This window comes from Zootermopsis nevadensis, unplaced genomic scaffold, assembly GCF_977971745.1.
Source record: "Zootermopsis nevadensis isolate Lab colony 2312 unplaced genomic scaffold, Znev_1.0 Znev_ptg000024l, whole genome shotgun sequence".
NCBI lineage: Eukaryota > Metazoa > Arthropoda > Insecta > Blattodea > Termopsidae > Zootermopsis > Zootermopsis nevadensis.
In genome coordinates, this window is record NW_028259156.1 from 16324000 (window position 1) to 16347589 (window position 23590).

General features: G+C 35.5%; 1 protein-coding gene across 1 annotated transcript; it reads right to left on the minus strand.

Moving 5' to 3' along the window:
* Positions 1-29: 29 nt before the first annotated feature.
* On the minus strand, positions 30-22550 carry LOC110838501 (uncharacterized). Its single transcript, XM_022081756.2, has 11 exons — positions 22446-22550; positions 21413-21622; positions 20077-20287; positions 16550-19059; positions 15791-15932; positions 13914-14170; positions 13281-13348; positions 12180-12247; positions 11622-11711; positions 10558-10730; positions 30-730 (listed from the first exon to the last, which is right to left on the minus strand). The coding sequence occupies exons 1-11, from the start codon at positions 22503-22505 to the stop codon at positions 725-727; spliced, it is 3795 nt and encodes a 1264-aa protein (XP_021937448.2). The 5' UTR covers positions 22506-22550; the 3' UTR covers positions 30-724.
* Positions 22551-23590: the final 1040 nt, after the last annotated feature.

Below are 23590 nucleotides of genomic sequence, written 5' to 3' on the forward strand. Positions count from 1 at the left end.
AGCCTGATTCTATGAATGAAACACATCTATTAAATAATATAAAATCATATATTTGTACAAAACTATATATTTACAAAGTTATATACATATTCACATGTTTCTCATAGCAGAAGTATCTGATGAACATATGAGTTGGCTGGAGAAATGAAGCAAGACACACTGTTACATAGCGTCCTGAAATACGTACAGAAAAAAAAAAAATAATATCTACCATTTAAAGTAAATCACTTACACTGCTGTATTAATTAAATGGTCTTTTTTAAAATTATTGCTCAATGAACAAATCACTGTAAGTAAAATTAGCAACTACTGAAAAGTGGAACTACATGATCTTCGTGAGGTTCATTTTGTATTCAAATGCACAATTGTTCGCTGCTGATTTAATGAATGTGACACAAAGGAACACTTGTTTACATGATTAATTACATTACAGACATAATGGAATACAAACAGAAAAAACACCTATTTTTTTACTTATTAACCATCAAATAAACACATTCAAATGCATATTAAACTTATCAGGCATTATTAATATTTAAGTCATTTCATGAGAGCTCCATTCATTTACATTTTTAAAAAATACATTTTTTTTTGTTTTGCATCAGTTCTGTTCTTTTATTCATGTTGATGCTTTCACTTTTTTGGTCTTCTTTTTTCTCTCATGTTTCTCTTTTTTCTTTCAAGACAAGCAGAATCCACACAAGGCTGAATGCTCATTCCAAGTTTACACCTAGATCATTTAAAACAAAACACACAAGAAATTAACTCCCTCACACAACCCAATCTCAAAAATAGAAAATAATATCAGAAGTAATCAGCACAGCATGCAAAATTAAACAAAATGAGGCACTTCATGTGAAAAGGGTCCAACTGCTTGAGAATGCATTGTACCACTATATATTCACAACTATATTCAGACTACTGCAGACAGCTTAGGTCTGTGTTTACATATACTCTTTCAAGATACTTCACTTTATGACAACCTGAAGTGGTTTAGTACACCAAATTCATTGACAAAACTTTAACGTACAATTTGCACACATTCATAATAATGCAGTATACGCAGTACATGGTTTGACAAAATTTACTATGTGATGTCTGCTGTGCATAATCTAACCATTTTCTATCAAACCTCATGAAACTGATATAATGTCTTGAAAATATAAAACAGCTGGAAAAAAAAGCATTACATGACACTGCCACTACAAAGAATGCATAGTTACAAATATATCATCATCGCAACATAAAATAGTAACCACTATATTTGTAACACATTCTTTGTGGTTCTGAAATCATGGTGGAATGTTACCTACGCAATAACATCACTGACAGTTTTCTGCACCAGTTTCCTTAGCATTATTAGTTACTTGTTTCCTGAAAACTGAAGGAAGTATTTATAACAGAATGAAAGACTATCTACGTACTTTATATGCCTTCAATGTTTGTTTCTACTACAGCAAACCTGTGACATAAAATTTCTGTCAATGAGTAAGAGGTATCAGCTGATCAGTGCCTTTCCACTTTTGGTTTCTATTTGCATTTTATAATATTAATAATCAAGCAGTTCATATTTTGTTTTAAATACGTTACAAACATCCAACAGTCTGACATGACTGAAGTCAAGACAGAAAAAGACATTTGGTTTTATGGTGATTAAAAGCATAAAATATATCAAATGTAACTTGGAAATAAATCAGGCTGGCAATGCGGACAAGCAAGATATCCTGTAAGTTATGAAATATTCCTGTTGCCTTCAGCTGTCCTACTTATTCATGGTATTAACAAATTTCAAGTTGAAAAGAACAAAATGTTATACGCAATTATAATAGACCATGACCTCATACTACATACAAAAGCAACGTAAAAATCATAATCAAACATGTACAGTCATGGATGTACATACACCACTATGGGAAAACTGAAAATGTATATACAATTACTTCACTTAAATTAAGTGTTAAAGAATAATTAAATTTAGCATCCTACACTCTGGTACGTTCCTGATTTTTACCTGTCTACTATCTCCTCATGAAAATCTAATACAATTATTTTAAAATTACCACAAAGCAACAGAGCTATAGAAATTCACTATTAAAATATTCTGAAATTTGCATAGTTTACCATCTTACAGTAACATACAAAAACCCACAAGAAGAAAACGCTTCTTCAACGAACAGTTACCTGCAATATCACAATGACATGTGCAAAATGTATTTTACTGTACCTGCTACTGAGAAAAGATAAATAAATTCATTTTCTTCACTGCAGTAAACATCACCAGACACTGGACCCTTCTCACATAAACACCAATGATTCCACATACTTCACTTCTGTAGCTACCAAAACAATGAACTGTAAAAATGTTGGACACATTTTGATGCAGACACAATTTGTTACATGTATTATTTTCAGAATGTTTCAAGAAACACTACCTGATGCTCACAGTTTAATTCACAGTGAGTTATAATATCTCCTGCAAATGTTTAAGCTACAAAGCCCATAACAACAGACTGCAATAACCCCTTACTTGGTTCATGTTTATCTGCATCAGATGTCTAACAACTCTTCTTTAGGTGAGGTAAAATGTCTTTATTGACAACAGTAAAAAATAAAAAGTAAAGCTGTCCCACTACACACCATGCAGGCGCTTGGGGAGGGGAGAGGAAGTATAGCTCCTACCCATACTTAACCTTGGCACTAGATAGGGTTGAGTGGTCAGTGTCATGCCCCAGCCATGCTTTACCCCTGGGAAAGAAACCCAGTACCCGCTGGATAGGAGACTGGGTGGGCCCAAGAGTTAGCCTGGATGCAGAGGCTAGAGGAAAAATCTTCTGCCAGTAAAAGATTTTGAAATTTTGGATACAACTGTGTGATAAAATTACAGCATAAATCAGTAGCATGCCAATGGTTTATTGTCTGAATGTTGCACTCACCAAGCTTCATGATCATGAGTCATGTGTTCATGTTTCCAAAATACATTAAATAAACTACTTAAAATGAGACTAAGATGTTCCTTTGATCATGAAAACAATTTCAATTTACTACTACTGCTACTACCACTGCTGCTGCTGCTGCTGCTACTACTATATCTTAATGGAGACATTAACAATACACCAATCCTCAATTTTTTCTGATTCAGTAACAACTATCGGAAACTTATCTGATACAAGAAGATGTGCTAAATTATTTGATCGTCCTCAGACAACTAAACACGAAATCTTACTTTAAGGAATTTCACAATATTTCCAAAATAATTGTAAGAATCACATAATAAAATATTCGGAAGACGATACACATGCATATGAAAATATGTAAGTTCTGAACCAATTTGCAGGAGATATTACATTCAAAATCAATGAAATGTGGACACCAGTGTTTGCAACTTTCAGCACTGTCGGAATGCTTGGAATCTGATCATAAAAGGCATTCAGATCCATGTCCAATTTAAACATTCTTTCTTTTGCACTGGGCTCCTTGAGCCTTCTATATCAGGAATCCACATTCTGTCTAACAAGTTTTATTCAAACGCATATTAAATGCATGATATTCCCCTCTGTGAAGTAGCAAACTTACCCTAACATTACAAAACATGTCCTAAACCTTCACAAATACAGTAATTCTGGAATTGGTCAACTGTGGAACAGATATCTCACATACAAATGTGCATTAAAAAGACAAAAGAAAACCATGTATATATACACACACACATTGGAATTTCTTAAATTTTAAAAATTTTCCTTCCAGCATTTAATGTTCAACAATTCAGAGATTAACAGTGAACTCGAAGAATAAAACTTCTTTAAGTTCTGCATAAATATTTTACATAACACGTATCCCACAATTTTTCCACAGACTGGCATTGGGAAACTTACCGTCTCAATAAACGTTGATGAATATATTTTGAGAATAAATGTATAAGCAGAAATAAATATGTAAAATAAAAAAAACTGCATTATAATGCTTACACTCGAGCAATGAAGACAGCTAAATGCACACTGTACTGAGATTTAAATATTTTTAAAATTCTTCCACCAAGTTAAAGTTCTGTACCTGCTATCAATCAAGCCAGGATCAAGTAAAACACAGAATAAAAAATGTTATTTTATACTGGCATTTCAAGACCATCAATCCACACTAATGAAGGCATATCATATACTTTACATCAATTTGGATATCCAAATGTTTTTACAATGTTAATACTTGTGTTTTTTGGGGGAATAAATATTCACATAAAAAGTTTGTTACTTGTGAAAAGTGATCTCACATTTAAACAAAATTAAAGAATGCCAAAAATATAAGCCACAAAATTGAGTTCTGTTTGACAGATTGGCTCCATGCAGACTTGCATCAAATTATAATGAAAACAAATTTCAAAGACTGAACCATTACATCATCTACAGAAAGTCATTTAATATGTAACTTGTCATGTCTATCATTAAAAACACCAGTTCAAGAATGGTTTCATGGTGAAACCATCTAAAATGAAAGGAAAAAAGTCTTACATTATAATATTATGATCAATACAGCAATATGAGCACTCTTTAGTGGGAAACTAAAAATCTATAATGATACAGCCTTTCATTAGTTGGTATGCATGTACATTTAGAAATGCAGCAACTACACAGAACATATTTCCATAATTTTTAAAACTCCCAGATACTTTGCTGCTGGCTGCCACAGCATGACAAACATTTCTCTGACCTCAATCACAACCATGGCAGCGACACTAAGGTACGAACACTCATTCAATTATCAGTTCACACTGTTTACAATTTAATTTTGGAACAAGTTGCCACTTAAATTAGAAGTGATTACTGTTTACAGTTTCATATACATCACATTTCATGTTCTTATATTACTTAACTTTTCTTCATTTACATAATGCAAAGAAAGTATCTTTTCAACATTCATTCATAAAAACCCAGCTGGGAACACAGCAATAAAATAAAAAAATAGGACCACCTTCTAAAAAACAATCCACTTCGTCTTCACTATGTGAATCGCAAGTAATCTACTTCAAGTAGTCAGTGGTTTTACTGCACAATAACAGGAAACTTCAGAATTGTTTTCCCCAAGACACTGAATTAAACATTTGGAAGGAGGGACTACTGTTGCTTTTCTTCAAGATAAAGAATGCTTCTATGTTTCTATCAGCTATTCTTAATGCTGTGCCTGTATCTCTTGTGACAGGAATTTGGGGCTGATTAACAGTTTAATGGAAACATTTCTATGGCGTTTCTTCACTACGTTTTATTTCAACTTGACACTATCATCACTTTTTTACTGTTTTTCCTTTTCAATATGTACTGCAAACAAATGATCTATAAGAAATACTAATAATTAAAAAATATGTATAATCTTTGACTAGTACTCAGCCTCAAAGTCAACACAATCACTAGTGATAAATCTTATATTGCAAAAATTAAATTTATTTTAAATACTATTATAATATATAGTTTGTAAACTGAAACTATGAGGAACACTAACCAGGACAATAATCTTCAGAAATAAACTAAACATATGTTCCTAAATATAAGATATGCACTTGACTGAAATGTTACCAAAGTGTCAAAAGTCACATATGTGTGACATTTTCTGCATACACATTTGTTGCAATATTTGTTAGCATCTCAAATGCTAGATTGATTACACCCACCACACCAAGAAAAAGCAAAGGAAATGCTTAGTTCAATTTGCATGGCTAATGAGAATATTACAGTCTACTGCAAATTACACAAGCATTTCTGTTGTAGTAACAAAATTCCATAACTTCATCAGCATTCTGAATGCTACTGGAACAGAAATGGAAGCTTGTTTATTTCTCTATATGGCAATTGGTCCAAAATTCTAATTCAACCACAATTAGAGATAAACAGATCTTGACATAACTTCAAAAATCAAATCACTGAAAGATAAAACATTTCATTATGAACATGCAATAAAATTCAGTTCCAATGTTACAAATGACTCTCTGAAACCTTGTACACTATCATTACAATGAAATTATGTGATATGCTTTTCACGTGAACATTTTCAGAGTAAAAATAGCTCGGCATGGACACATAGTTTTGTGTATAAGTCAATACTGCAGTTCTCTAATGCAATTATTGCAGCCTAAGAGAAAAAGTGCTTTACATGCCTTACTGCAACACAGAAAAAGTTGGAACACCTTTCAATGTACAACTCTTAAAATAGTTCCAGAGACTTAATTTCTACCAATACTTGAAAAAAAACCTTATATGGTAACAAAAGTTACCAGTTTCAGATAAGAATTGCAAATCATCACTCTGAAGATGGCAGCAGTTACACACTTCTGAAACAACAGTCAATTTCTACACAACTAAACAGTGCAACATCCCAGAAGACAGTCAATGATAACAATGATCAAACAGCCCAATTTATCAATATAATGCATCTATAAATGTAAATATTAGGTATGGCTTGATTTAACCTTCACCATCTGTGCGACATCGCTTATGCACAGTCTAGATGAATGTGTTGCAGTAGCGCCCCATTAAACTGATAAAGCTCCTGGAGTTAAAGTCTTTCCAGCAGCCCCATTATAAGGGGACTTAAATCCCCTAAACCCATACAATAATGGTGATCCACAACAATGACTAAAACTCTGGATCCCCTCATGAAGAGACTAATTAACTAAAGGGAAGAAATTACTTACAGAATATAACAATGATACACAATGTTATGGACTGATTACTAATAAGTGTCATAATCATCCCTAAAAACTTACTTGAACATGTAAATGATCTGTATGAAACAAGAACACAGACTACTGAAAAAAAGGAAGGTTCATATAGAAATATATGCCACAAATTAAATGAGCTGTTACTGTCCTTGGTTCAAATAATACTGCAATAGATTATCATTATGATAGGTTACAGGGGTAGGGCAAGGTTAGCACAAATAATTTATAAATAAAATGTGTACATTAGTGTAAGACTTAAAGTATGTTGTCTTTGTGAAATTATTTCAACAGCATATCAGGCAAAAGGGTTTGTCACAGTAAAATCTTGTGAGTCAACCGTACTTTTATAGAAATTTCAATGTGTATTGTAAGATCAAAAAGTACTTAATGCACTTCATACATTTAGCTTAGTAAGTGATAAACAAAATATTAAACTGATTTTGTAAGCAGCCAGCAAGTCTAGCCAGATTTTATTTCACTTATAATAGATTTTTTTTTTTACTGGAATTTGGCCAGTTTGGGGGGACGCAGCACAGTTCTATACTCACTCTGGTGGCAGGAGCAGGTACTGTATTTTCTCTTCTGAGGTTGGAAACTGCTTTGGAGCCTAGAGTGCTCACACAAAGGCTCAATGACAGAGAAGGCTAATATCCTGAACCAGGCTTCATTAAGGGAGATACTGACGAATCAAGTAGTGATTAGATGGTGCCCTACTGCTGCAACAAGATTCTTCATACCACGACAAAAAGATGAACTGGCTACAAGAATCCAACATGCAAAAATGGTGGGCAAACGTTTTCCACACATCTCAGCTTGCATTACTTGGGATCTTCATGCTTAGCAGGTGAAGAAATATTTTTTTCTAAATTTTCTTGTGAGTGTGCCTTTATTCTCACAATTTTGGCTTTATTATTACTTCCTCAATAACAAAGTTTGTTGGTTACTTGGTGGATCCTTGGATGACCCTTAACAGCCTACATGAAGCGCAAAAGAACAGTTATTTTTGCTTCTCGCATTTATCCTATGTTTTGGCTATTGCTCTGAAGGTGAGTTTTCTGTAAATTAATCTAAAGAAAACAGATCACTAAATTCAGTTATATTGCTATTCCAAATTTTGGATTAACAAGGTTTTACTTGGGCAACAAGTTTTGAATACATCCTTCAACAGTATGATACTGAATCATTATTTTCACCAGGTCAGGCAGGTATACATCCGTCACAAATCCTTACAATTTATGTGATGATGATACATGAGCAATGAAAGGTAGGAAAAGAAAGTATGATATACAATTGGGTCATTATTCTGAACAAGACATCATCTGAAACTTTAAAGGCAAATCAATTTTGAAGTTTTGCATTAATTCTATTAGAATTTAAGTTTCAAATATGATTCAATAATTCACTCTTGGTTTCCAGCAAGAAATCTTAAAAGCATATTTAAACCTGAAATCACTTCACTTATTACAGCAAAAAATATGTGAAATTATATCTTAAATTAGTAGCACCAGAACTTAATCCAGCATCCCATAAAATAGAAAAATATTATGTTTACCTCCCCTTCATACAAAATTAATAAATTATTCTGTGTTTTATTGGCCATAAACTCACACATAAACTAAAAGTATTTACTTACTTTGGAAAGTACTGCAAGAAACAAGGGCTTTTCCTCAGCACTTCTCTCATAATGAATGATTCCTAATGAGCCATGATGTTTTTCCAAAACATTTTGCACTATACTTACAATTTTGTTTCTGAAGCTATTTATAGTTCGTTGTCCATATAGATACTGACCTACCTTGACCTAATCAAGGAGAAAAACTCTGCACTTCAGAATCTATGCCTTCTCAATTTCTGAGCACTGGAGTAAAGAAATTCAAGTTCAGTACAGAAATCTGGTACTTCCCCAGATCAGCTAAACAACTAACAGATGTCAGTCAACAGAGGCATATGTGAGTCACACACACTGACACAACAAACAGCAAAATGCCTCTAATACATTTTAAGTTCATGGTGGTTAGATAAAAAAGTAAACTCTTCTGCATAAAACATTACACATTCTATGAAAAAGTTCAATATTAGTTTAAAATGTTTTATTTATGTGTGACCCCATCTTACGTCCCTTTCCTTCCTAAGACGTTTCAACGTTATGTGGGTTGCCTGACAACCAAGCCTCTCCATCTATCTCTGTCTTCTCAAAATTAATACTCTTCATTTATTTTCTTTCTTCCTTCCTTCTGTGTGACATCTTTCTTATCTGCTGTTCCCATCTTGCCCCCTGAGTGTTCTTCCACTTTCATGTCAGAGAACTATCTTTTCATTCATTCCAAAAACGTGTCTGCACACTCCTACCGTTATTTGTTAATCTGCTTCCTTGTTCTCTCATAGCAATCCAGCTGGCCATGCACTGAACTAGCAGACCATTAAACTGACGTTCAGTTGTTAAGTCTGGCCAGCAACCCTGAAATTTTTCTGCCGTAACAGATCATGACTACATCCTTCCAAATCCTGAACTACTCAGTATGTTTCCTTTACTACACATAAAAATCCTCTGCATTAAGGATGACTTTATAGACAGGAAACTGAATACTACACAGCGAAACTATAAATTAAGTGTCATTCAGACTGCTACATTACCATGAAAATCTGATCCCACGAACCTTCCCTCTGTATTTTAGTACATATCATGTAATACATTCCTCTGAAACAATGGAAGTCATTTCCAGACCACACATCACTACCCAGAAGGGCACAACTGACATCTGCACCGCTACGAGAATCTTAAATCTCAGATAGTATGAATCACGTTTTCTTCAAATTCTGATGATTCATTTCACATCCTACTGTCTTACATAGCCCAAAATTGGAGACCAGTATTAACAGGTAAAAATATTGAACTAAACAAAATGTATTCATATGTGAATCATACATTTCTAATTATCTGGCAATGCTCAAACATAAACTTGAATCATTTATACGTATACAATCCGGTAATTTTACGTGCTTCATGCTTATCTTTAAACAAGCAAAACTGAAGTTTGTAGCTTACTACATACCTGAATCATACTTTCATTTCCATCTCTTACAGCCCTAATACATGAGCATGATAGAACTAATTCTGTGTATGGGGTACCGACACATAAATCTTATCAGAAAATGCATGCTTTGCCTATAAGACACATTTCTTCATTTGTCACTATTAAATATCTGAAATCTTACCAAGTACAAAAAAATTGTAATCGTTACTTCACTCTTCCCAGTAATTAAATTTAAATAACGTCTTATGATTATTCCTACTCATGTATCATGCAAAAGTTATGTGACTGTACAAAAACATGCTTGGTTTTGCACCTTCACTACCTAATGCATATGCCATTCAAACAGTATCACTTGGCTCTATTAATTACTTCCTGTTGATCAAGCCCTCTGAAATTAAATGATTATTCCAACCCTCTCCCTGAAATAAACACATTTTTACAAAATATAGCTAATAAGTATACGGTTATCAGAGTCATAATAGTTGCATACACCTTGGAATGTTATAGAATTCCAAATGGAATATAAGATATGGTTTAGTATGTGAAGAATATATAGCAATAAACATACACATTGCAATTCCTGCCTTTCAAGAATTTCATTAATTTATCATTAAAAGCTATATTCAAAAACCTTCAAAAGCTAGTGACAGAAAATTTCATAATTTTAAAGTTGATGTGGACTGAAACACAAAAGGTTGCATGTTCCTTTCCAACACAGAAGGTAAACAGTGGATGGGATCTGGATGCCATATTGTGTGCATGTAGGAAGAGGACGATACAGAGGAACTGTGAAGAACTAACAGTGGTGCAGCACTTTACCTTGTCATCAGGCCTAGGGCCTAGCATCACGTTACGTTTCAGCTTCACCTTTCGATTTCTCCTTCTAGGCATTAAACGATCCTCTGGAGGGGACCCTGGAGTAGGCCGGCCCAGTCGCAATCTAATAGGAATCCTTGTGGGTGGGGAATCCACATTCAATTCATGTTTGGATTCTACACATTAAAGAAGAAACAGTTCTAATATGAAATATACAACATGTGAAGGTTTAAAATAAAAGTCCAAATACTTGTACAGCTTATTATACAGAGAGAAAAATCATTGGTGTAATTCACATTAACGTACATTTTACTAATGCACGACCAAAACCCCACAAATGCTGTCCACATCATTTACCTTGGCACCTTAACGTGGAGGTTAAGAAGGATGACAGTACATTGCTCTGTATCTGCTCTGCCCATTACTCCCATCCAAAATAACATTTATGCATTGTGTGCACAGTGAACCTGTGTAACAGTGGGCTGAACACCAATGCTCAGAATGTTCATTTTTAATTAATGAATACCTGTTTATCCATCCAGTTACAGTAACAAAGTCAAAGCCAGTTCTTCTATGCAGTGCAAACAACAACAACAAAAATAGTACATACAATGAAATTTAATCAAATCCAACAAAAGCATTATGGTCTATCTTTACTGTAACAGAACATTTTGTCTTGTCTCTGCCATGGTGCTAGACAGATACAGAAACTGGCACCACTCCATACATTACTGTTAATGACAAATGATAAATGCAGCATGCTGCTGATTCATGCTCATCAATAAGCTGTGTGCAGATGATCAATGCCTCCTCCAAACACTACTGCATCACAGCCACTTGCTGGACTGTAATATACTTGGCCAAGGGATGATCGAACTTTGTTTGCAATTTATGGACCTCACATCTTACTGAAAATTTCATAAGATAGTCCATTTAGAACCTTACAGACTTAAACAGTTAAATCAGCACAGTGACAAATTTTTATCTTTATATGTTTCTTGGGTGCAAAACTTTTAACAATACCACTTAAACATAACATATAAGCTCATACTAGCACAAATACAGACCTTTAGGAATTGTAACACTAATTGAGGCAACTCTTCTTTCTGTTACAGCTGGCCTTTTTAATACCAGGACACGCCGCACATCATTTTTCTCTGTAAAATAAGATTGTGCATGATAAAATCCTAAATTTCTTCAGTCCACTTCAGAGTTATTACCAAAAGCTCAATTGGTTAAATCAAGTGAACAGCATACAATATTACTAGGTTGCATACAAAGAATACAAAAGCTGAGAATTAGTGAAGGAAGGGGAACATTTCTGGACACTATTCTGTGGTAAAGGGCTCCACAACTACATTTTAATTTAAATCTATGTGAATTTTAATGAAGTCCATGCGCCCACACTCTTACCATATGCTTCATACAAATAACACAAAAGATATCTGTAACTTTATGTTAAATGAAGAAGGAACAAAAGCAATAAATTTGCTTCCTGTATCTTACAGGATACCAGGTATTTCTTAAGTTCTAGTACTTTGCTCAAAATCCAGATAACTGGCCCTCATTAAACTAAAATAGCTAATTTCAGCTACAATCACTACTGTAATTATTTTATAACTTGCCTTTCTTTGATTCTGTCCTTTTGCCACCAATTGACTTGTCCTCTCTTTCAATACGTTTAATGCCTTTCCTGAAATCAATCAGAATAAGCTTCTGAAAGGAAATCTCTTACATTTCATAACAAAAAATGTTACTTTGATGGACAGTTAGCTGAACGACACATAACAAGTGTTCAATAGCCATGAGGTTAAATTAAATTTGACTTTCAAAACACAAGTTAATTTTACCACTGAAAATTTAACAGAACGTCTCAGTTGTTACAAAATAAATTATACTGTTATTTGAAGATTTCTGTCTTCTGGGTTGTTGCGCTGTGTAGACTGGTCGATGTTAACCAACGTTATTTGTTGTATCATCTTCTCGGCAAAGTGTCAAAATTATCATATAAATACAAAAGAGTTTTCTGCTTTATCATAGCATGTTAATTTTCCCAGCAATACTACAATGCTTAAAAACAGATATCAAAACCATCAAATTTTGTTTGAATATTTTCACTTCCCCGCATAAAGTGTTCCACAACTTCCAATATTACAAACATGAACCTTTAAAGTTCCAACTGCTGTTTAATAAAGCTAGGAAACTTAAGGGTTAATTATAACACTAAGCTTTTAACAATTAATGATTATAAATGTATTATTTATCTTTCTTCTACTATAAAATTCACACAAGATTATAGATACAGGTCGCACGAATAGTCATGACACCTAAATGTGCGATGTGTAAGCCAAGAAAGTGGAGTTCAGTAATAGTAGTAGTGGGGGTCACACAGCCTCAGCTGCGGTGATGCACCGATCTAAACACAGCTAGAGCTACAAACCAACTAAAGCTGACACCTCTCTAGTGCGTGCTTCGGACAGGCCCATCTCATACGACCAAAGTCAGTCCTTTGTGCAAGTGCCAGCACTTCTCGCATGACCTATATATGCATCAATACATAACAAACTGTCTTAAATCTCATATTACAGAACCTTTCTAGAAAGAAGCACCTAGCAGTAACATTGGGAAACTAAATAATTTATGATGCACCCAGGCCTATTAAATGTCTATTGAAGAAATAAAAAAATTTATTTTACAAAATTCAGTTCTTTAAAATTTCAACTTACTTTCCAACAACTCCTTCAAAGGCTGACTGGAGAAGTCTTGCTGGAAGACTCTCATGAAGAGATCCCGCCTAGAACAAACAAGATTCTTTCAATGCTTTGATGAAGTCCCAAGATCTATGTAGTACACTATACAGAGAGAAATTTCATTAACACACTTCACATTAAAATATACTTTATTACTCCTCAACCAAACCTCATGTTTTGGCCCTCCTTGTACTAGTGTTAAAAACAGAGAAGTCAGTAAATTATATGGACACCTGTTGAGACCTCACACTTGCAGCTACTAGCACTTAAACTTATGGTGAAGTACAGAAACTGGAAATTTCAACATATACCTAGAGTAACTTGTGACTCATAGCACAAAGGTTTATAGATGGACAGTGCTGCCATTCTCCAATACACTGTCTCAATTACATAACTGCTAAAGTACTTAAAGGTGTCATAAGAGATCATGGTTCAATTCTTGGTTTAAATGACAATTTTTACTTATTAAGTACACTTGACGAACTATTATAAAAGTTCTCTAGACGTGATAATATTGTCAGTACAGATCTCCACACAAAAAAGGTAATTTAAAACTTTTATAAGCCAGAAATGGTCCACCTTACTCTTAAAGAGATCATATAAGCTGACCTTTGTGAGCCTCTCAGCCCTCCTCCTGCTGAGCTCAGCACGGAGGTCTCCCTCCCTGCTTCTTGCTACCAACTCTTCTACAGCGTCATTATTTCCATCTCCTGTAGAATGCTTCAATTTAGAATCCACAGTATTAGAGTTGTTGGCTGCACCTTCTGCCTTGTTCTGTACTTCCTTCTCACACTGATGCTGTTTTCCTGTACCTTTCTTAATTTTTTGCTGTGAATCACCAACCTGGGATCTCACATTTTCCAAGCCTGTAAAAGGAATTGTGATCATTCATCTGTCTGTATTAGGTAATGCCTGTTCTATTCCACACATATACATAGAATTTCAACCTATTTACTCCAGCTTCATTCAAAATGTCCTTGATTTCTAGTCTGATCATCTTTCAACATTTCTAATTGTCTCCATTTGTCTTCTGTTCTATGCTTCATAGAAATTTCACTGTCACACCTGGAACTTTATTTATTTTTTCTTATCCTCTACCATTTTACAGCAAAGCCTAATAATGTAGACTAAGAAAGAATTGCCAGGCTGTTTCATACCCTCAGTCCCAGGTTACAGGCTTTCTATCTGACCTGAATCTTAGCTGGTCTCTGGGAATAACTAATGTTATATATGCATGAGACCTCCATACCAACATTCAAATATTCTTAATGAACAATATTATATTTACAATGTGATCTACAAATCTGTTAACACCAAGAACTTGTTCTAAAATGAAACAAAGGCCTGAAAATATGAACCTTTACTAATAGCATGGAAAATGTTATACAGTAAAACCTCTCTAACTTGGACACTTGCGGTTCCACGATAATGTGTCCAACTTACAGAGGTGCCCAGGATAGAGGGAAAGGTGAAAAATCATCCTTTCAAATTGTGGTGGAATGACAATGGGGTGATTGTAAAGTATGATGGAGCCCTTCCCAAAAAGTAAATTATTGATAAGAAGAATCAAAGGGGTAAATTAAATTTTTACAAATTTTGTTTTCACTAAATTAAATTTGCATGGCATAAGCTCAAAGGGAAGGACACCAATACTTTACGTTTACCGACAATGTAATCTATTTACTTACAAAATCCATCTACTGTAGGCTTGCTTGAATTAAGAATTAATGACAATAATAATAATAATCTTCTGAAACCCACCCTCATGATTGCACATTACACCCCAGCCTCAATGAAATTTTAAATGTTCAGAATGTATTTTTTTAATTGTACTTACAGCATTAGCTCAACATATGATGTCACTTATCTCTTGTAAAAAGGTGTCACAAGACACTGCTTTTTTGCTTTTATCTTTGAATTTGTCCATCCTCTTTCTAATTTTTGCCTCAATCCGAATAAAGCTTCAACTATTCCTGGTTGATTATGAGCGAAAGCATACCGTTCCCATTTGTTAACACTGTTTAACTCAGTTGCAAGCACAGTACTGACAAAGTTAAAACTGTACCAGCAATACGTACTGTAGTCCAGTGAAGGGTTCAACAAAAGAATAACTATCACTGCATTCCAATGATGTGTTCAATGTCTCACACCCTCAACCATAAGTAAATCCTCAGGTAGAAGGCATTCATCAGTCAGAAATTCAAAATAACAAAATACTAACTGCAGACGTTTCCCATAAAAGCAATGAAGCTAAATGCATGCATGCACCTGTCCAACTTACAACAAAAGGGGTGTCCAAGATATAGGGTATTGTGGACATGTAAAATTATAGGATATTCGCCGGTTCCAATTAAAAGTGTCCAATATAGAGGGGTGTCCAGGATATAGGGGTGTCCAACTTGAGGGGTTTTACTGTATATGTAACTATGTAATGAAGCACATTGCAAACTACTACTTCATTCTCCATGGAGTAATGGATCTCTCACCTTTTTTCATTTTAGCATCTTCATATACTTTATCTCCTGAACTAGTTTTTCTTGATGATGATTTTTTACGCTTTGTCAATACCTCTTCCTTACGTACAACCGGCTTAGTCTGACCAAGCGGTTTGGTAAATGGTACTTCAACCTGGAAAAATAATCACAAATTTGAATTGTAAAAACTGTTACCAATTTGACAATAATTCAGCTAACAAATTATATAATTAACACACACATGAGAAAAATGATGCCCAATTTGTGTAAATACCAAATTCTGAGATAAAAATGTAACACCCTCACTCATTTTGGTATTCAACAGATTAATAAAATGCATTACTATTGGCTCAGTACACTCGTACTCGCAGAACTTTCCCCGTCACACAAGCAACCGCTGCCTACTTTCATGGCTCGCGGACAATACTTTTCCAAGCTTGAGAAAGTTAATAATTACATAAATTGTATTCTACTGATGAACAATTCAAAACACTAATAAAAGTAATAAAAACAATTATGATGTACCAATTCACTACAGACTTGTAGCCAGGAGGTACCCGGTTCAAATCTTGGCCCTGTTACTGGCTATCTCAACTGAGATTTCTTGTGGATTTCCGCAGTCTCTCTATAGGTAAATGATAGACCACGACCATTTCTATCCAAAATGTTACATACTGACCATTCATGATTGTCTATTCCATACATCACTGCATAACATCTACAGTTTAAACAGCAACATTATATAACATAAAACATTAGCATTAGTATTACCTTTTCACTTTCAGCTACTTGAATTCGTGCACTCGACTTGAATCGTGCTTCATTGTCTGAGTCACTTTCCTCACTTGACCACAGATCTGCACTCTGAAGTTCAAGATAAGGTTCATCAATGTCTTCTCCAGTTTCTAATGGTGCAGAATCATCTAGTGTCATAATTGCTGTTACTGCCTCTTTGTCGTTCACTTCCGGCATATGTTTCGGTGGAGTCTGGCGAGTCATCTTTCTATCCTGCTCTTTCTGCAGTTGCATCTGCTGCTGTGGCTGTGTTGTTCTTAAGCATATCTTTTTACCATCAGGTTTCACTGGGCCTGCCGATTCAAACTTTCGCCTTCGAGCTTCTAAAACTGCCACATTTGAACCACTAACCAAAGTATCACTTATCTGAACACTGTTCTTTACAGCCGAGGAATCTAACACTGGATTACTCTCTCCTGCTACACTTCGTAATTCTTCCTTTGATTTTTCATCTGAATCTTTCTTGGTATATTCCTTGCTCCTATCCCTCTTTCTTCTTGGTTCTTTCCGCTTACTTGACCTGGTTTTCAATGGCTTCTTCCCAGGTACTGGGACAGGAGATGGCAGATTTCGTAGTCTAACATTATTTCCTTCCTTGGAACTTTGAAGACCAGCAACTGCATGGTTCCTGTACTCTGCTACATGCAGTCGTAATGGGGATTTATACCGATGAATGTTGTTTATGGTCCCTCGCTCTGGAGATGGGCTAAGACTAATGCTTGATGTATGACTGTGACTCCTGTGAAGTGGAGACCGGGAATGTCTGGGACTGTGACCACGATGTATGTTAGGGTCAGGATGTAAGTGTGGTAGCAATGGTGGAGACTGCGACCTTGTATGGATGTTGTTTAATCTTGATTCCTGTGAAGGTCTATGCAAATCCCTTACAGGGGACCAATGAGTTCTCGGAGGCAGCCTGCTAACAGCTGGTATTCTATTTGGGGAATTTGACTGCCTTCTCTGCCTTCTATATGGAGATGGTGACCGCTGTTTGCCACTGGGAGAAGCTGAATATCTCCGAACAGCAGGGGAAGTTCTCTGATTGAGAGGTTGTCTACGTGGTGACCAAGGAGATAATTTTCGGATAGATGGAGAATGTTTGGGTGCCAGTCTATTGTATGGAGAATGAGAGAGACGTCTTCGCACAGAGGGTGATCGCGACACCCGTCGTTTTGGAGTGAGAGGTGACCCATGATGTAAAGGTCTGCTACCTGGAGGTGACTTGCCTCTAGATATAAATCTTGTAGGACTGCGAGACAATGAACGAGAATAACGTCCTCTAGGTGGAGAAGGATTTCTCCGAAGTGGAGAATATCTTCGTGGTGGGGAGGGGTTCCTTCGTGCTGGGGAAGGAGACATCTTTCTTCTTAAAGGTGTAAGAGGCCTACGAGGAGAAACTGAACTCCTAGCTCTAGGTGATATTAGACGTTTTGGAGGAGGTGACAGCGATGATCTTCTCAAGCGTGGTGACAATGACCTATGTGGAGAGGCCCACCATTTTGATTCAGGAGATCTATGTGGTGACATACGATTTAACCAAGATGGAGACTGCCTTGGTGATATGGGTCTTCTAGGCCTGGGAGATTGCCTCTGAGTTGAGAATCTAGAAGCATGATTACTGATGGGTTTATGCCATGGTTGGGGAGATCTCGAGTATCTCTTTCTTGGAGATTTAAGAGGCCTCATGGGAGACCTAGACCTTGATCTTGAAAGATAAACTGGTGATCTGGAGTATCGACTTCTTGGACTTCGGTTTCTCACAGGAGAGTAACTAAACCTGCTCCTTGGAGACCGAGATCCACATCGTCTACCCTTAGGTAAGGATGTACTGCAGCTGTGGGGTGATATTGATCTTGATCTTGACTTTCTACTGGAAATGGGTGATAACTGCTTTCGTAACATAGCAACAGGTTTTGGGGATGTATGAGACTTCTGAGGGATGCTACCAGACTTAGCATTTCTGTCTCGTTCATGTAAAATATTGTCTTTATAGTGAATTGAAATGGATGAAGAAGACACGTTGATTTGTGACGCAGAAGCTGACATATCCTTTGTACATTCTAAAGAGCCACTGTGTGAAGATTGTTTTGTCTTTTGGTTACTGGAGTTTGATAAAACAGGTACTACTTCTGAAGTAGAAACACCTCCCTGACTCTTGTGACTTTTTATAGTATCACAGATATTACGTTTTGTTTTGGCTGCTAAAGTTTTCTTTTGTTTCTGTTGATCTGAACTTGATTTTACATTACTATTCATATGTACATTTGCGTCACTCCTATTCATTTCCTGTTCAAGCTCATTCATCAGCTTTTCTAAACTGTCTTCTTCATCATCAACAGCCACCATCAGCACATCAGGATCATTGTCCAGCTCAGCAGTAACACCTGAACCTAGAGACACTTTATCACTGGTTCCATTTTCATCCTCACTTTCATCTGCTGAAGAATGTGAGTTGGAGTCTTCATATCTGCTAAATTTTGTAGACACTGGAACAATTTTAACAACAAATTAGTATTATAATCTAGGTGATAATTCAATTCAAAGTGCTTCACATTTCCCATGTGAAGACATAAAATGCAAGTTTCATAGTACACATATTACAAGACAATGTTAACTATAATTTAATCTTGTATCATTAACATTGGTCCTTTCTACTGCAGATTTACTTTAATGATAATTTTTAGGTCCTTCCTAGAAGTGTGAGTTACTCAGTTGGCCAAGAAATTCCAAACTTCAAATTTATTACTGTCTTCACAAAAAGATCCTATTTCTTTATGAGCCTTGTGAATATTATTCCCCCATCTATGCCTAGGTTTTTCAAACAGTCCCAAGCCTTTAGGATTTCTAAGAAAATTTTTGAATGCACTTCTACTCACTTCCCTATGCATGCCACATGTCCTTATTGGGCAATATTGGCAATTATTCACATAAATGGATTATTAGTTGCATAACAGTAATTTACAGTTCTTAATAGCATCACAATGTATCAGTTGGCATTTATTTGCTTGCTTCTGGCTTATTTCACAAAACTGTAATAGTTCAGACTATATAGCATATAATGGCAGGATAATTAGCCAAGACAAATGATGAACTGAAAAGAATTTGGCCTAACTTAAGGCATGGAGACTAAATCCAATAAAATGCATCATTACTCAGTTTCAGCCAGCCAGTCAGTTAAGATTCATGTTAGTCATTAGTTAACTAAGGCACTAGCAGACAAAAGAGTTTGTGTAGGCTTGAGGGGAGGAGGCAGTGCATGGCATTCCAAGCAAAGATGTTGGCCAAGCCTTGACTGTGAACATACACTTTGCTCATGTGTTCAAATTCCACTTTTAATTGCACAACCATTGTTATAAGTATGTGCTATGTTGTGACTTGTAAATGTGGATAATGGAAGACAAAGTATGACGTGAACTGCCAACATTTTCACAACCCTCCATCCCATCAAGGAGTTTAGCTAACAATTTTTAAAGTCACACTCCACCATTGCTATAAATACTTACCCACTGGACCACCCCCTTTATTTTCCTGATCAGTCTCCACTTTACAGTATCGATGTTGTGGCAACTCTAGCTTAGGACCAGTGCTTGTGGCTACTAACATGGCCCTTTCTGTCTTCTGATTGGGAGAAGTATCACTTCTGGGAGAAGGTTCATTACTCATGGGCACAATTGCAATCAAATTTGAGTTCAATCGATGTCTCTGAAATACTGGCTGTATGAAAAAAGGAACAAATGAAGTGAGTACATGTAAACAGAAATAGGGATTACAAATATGCTTCCCATCAAATTCAAAATAAGTCTGTTGCACAGTTCTTTCTTTGTCTTTCCTCACTAATGACACAATAAATCTACTCCAAAGTAACAAAATACTAAAAAGACTTTGTACACAACAGGCATTAGTCATAAAGCATATTATACATTCATAACACTACATGTCAGTCAATAATTCAACAGACTGCACTAATACAGACTACTACCAGTGTCTGTCCTAAAGCACTCACTTCAATGTGAACTGTTTGCTGGACAACTGAGTGAGGTGGGAGGAGGATCAATAGAGTACTGTACGGGTAGCTGAGGAGAAATGCAAGAGGAGATGGGGCTTTATAACGTTTTATTTACACAATTTCAACCTCAGCAACACAACTGTCACATAAACTGAGGAGTACCTATACAGTATATTTTCTCTGAAACTCCTTCTGAAAGTTGGGTGCATCTTCTAAACTAAAAAATATGGTACCATAATTACTTTATCATTTATCTGAGCACCAAAGCAGACAATGTATAAGAGAAAGAAGTCCAAATATTAGCAATTGATCTTTACAACGGCCACACGCTGTTTTCCTTGTTGCAGGGACCAATTGCCATAATGTCAGGCCAAAGTGTATTCTGCTGAAGATCTTTGGAATGATGACAAATTGTATCCTTTGCGGTACATATTGAATTTTCTAGCTCCCATGATGTTAGACCAATATCTATGGTGCCATGATGTGGTCCTATCACAGCCATTAGTTATGATATAAATAATTCTTTTCAAATTTTGTGTACTCTATACATCACAACTTTTCAATCTTGTATTTTGTTGGGGAACAGAGAAAAAAGGGGATAAACAGACAAATATAAAAGAGGGTTCCAGTAATACAACAAACCAAGCAGCCACTTGCAAAATTCACTCCCTCACTGTTTCGCAGTATCCTGCACACTGGTCTCCACTCGTTTGTCAGTACAGACTGGATAACCATACTTCTGCAGCTTTGGTACAAGGTACCATATAAGTGAAGATTAAGGCACATTACTGCCCTTTGCAAAACATTTTTTGTCCATCTACCCAACCACTTACGTTTCTTCCTAGTCGTGAGCGTACCATTCCTCCCCTATACACCCTACCAGGACCAGGACCAGGAACAGGAATCTGTTGTGGCAGGTGCAATGTGTTGTTGACACTGCTTGAACTATTTGCAGCTGGCTTATTACTTCCTAGTGTCTGTAATGCGGCTCGGCGAAGTGCCTCCAAGTCTTCTTCTTCATCATCGTCATCAGATTTATTTAACTACAGATGAACAAACTCAATCAGAAAAAAAAACTACAAACACTTCCACATAATTCCTTTGCATACAAAACATGCAGATGTTATATGTATTTCCTTAGACCTATAGAAACAGAACAACAATTTTCTGGAAGCACTACATACCAACGTCCTTCAATTAAATGTTTTGGTTAACAAACACCACTACAGCACCATGATTTTCCCAACACTAATACTGATGATACAATACTAGCCTAAGACTAGGTAAAATGAGAACATAACTCACATAGAGTACTTCAAATTCACAACTGCTACACCAATTATATCCAGTCTTACTTAACAAATATTTTAAACAACCAATCTGTCTTCGGTCTTGGAAAAAGCAATACATGAAATCACACCTTCCTTCATCGAGATTTTAAATGTTACATAAGCATGGAGTTAAATTAATGCAAATGCCCAAAAAACAAGTCATACTTTTCAGTTCACGGAATTATCAGCTTTAAAAATAAAGAAAAGTAACTCTCACTTAATTTTACAAAGTCCTTCTTCCAACGTAAACAATTCTGTCGAAAGATGTCTAATTAGGAGTCATTTATAACATACAGACACCTTTCAAATACACTGCCACTCTAACACAACAATTACGCATCAATAATAATAAATCAGTTTTCACTGCCATAATAGGACACCTATGCTTCAAACTCAGTCCATTAAGATTCATAGTAATTAAATTGCTGCACACAAAAAAATATGTTCAGTGAAATAGTTACAAAGAGAATATTGTACATATGTTTATTTTTTATATTTTATTTACTAAACTAAACAGCATAAACATAACACTCACCTTCTCAAACAACGCCATTTTACTTTCCTGTTCTATAACAACTCCTTCCGCAACAGTCATGGCTGACCATGGCCTACTGCATTCGGCTACAAGCAGTAAACAGTTTGGAACCTGAACTATACACAGAAGGCAAAACTACACACTGTGACATCCCAGGAAGCTACATTAAGAATAGAAGGGCCGCTTTTGGCGATATGCTACACACATTTTATAAAACTAGCGCAAAGCGCTCCTTTCGTTGATATTTAATATTTCGTTTTTCAGTGTATTGTTTTTGATATAAATACGTCTATACGGAAGGGTCATTCGGCAAAAAATTGACAGTGGAACCACGGTTCGGGAGAATCTGACGTAAATACGTCTCTGTATTTAAATTATATTTAAGCAATAAATACAATGAAAGGAAGGTTTCTGAATGTAATGTAATGTAAGGAAATGTAATGTCAAAATTATCTAGTCTACTACGCACTTCTTCTACAAGCGATTCACAGCTCAGCTCTTTCCGCAATAACGAATGCGGATTGTTGACGGCAGTAATGTAACACAACAGAGTAGAGTAGAGTTTATTTACATTCCATAGATCCTTCTTAGGACTCAACCAAAAGATGTAGAACATGTCATTTCATACAATATACATACACTTCAGAACTTTCAACACAAGTACAAGAACGTATTTCACATATCAATGTACATAAATTTCAGATTCTGCAATACAAGTATGAAAAATAATTTTACAAATGAATATACATAAACCTCAGAATTTTAAATATAAATACAAAACTTGCTTTACATATATGTAGACTATGGATATAAAGCTTAAACATTTTCAGCAGAGATGAAATCATCTACAGAATAGAAGGAGTGAGTAAAGAGGTAGTCTTTCAATGCATGCTTGAATACCTTTATATCATAATTTAGACTTTTAATTGTTGGTGGAAGATTATTAAATAACTTGATACCTGTATAGTACACTCCTTTCTGATATTTAGTAAAGTTAGCATTTGTTTACTCGGCATTGTTGTGTTGGTGTATCAACACAACAATGCCGAGTAAACAAATGGCTACAAATTGGTTGGCGACGACAAATCAAATTGTTGTGTTCTATTATAAATAGAATACAACAATGGCGAGTAAACAAATGTTTG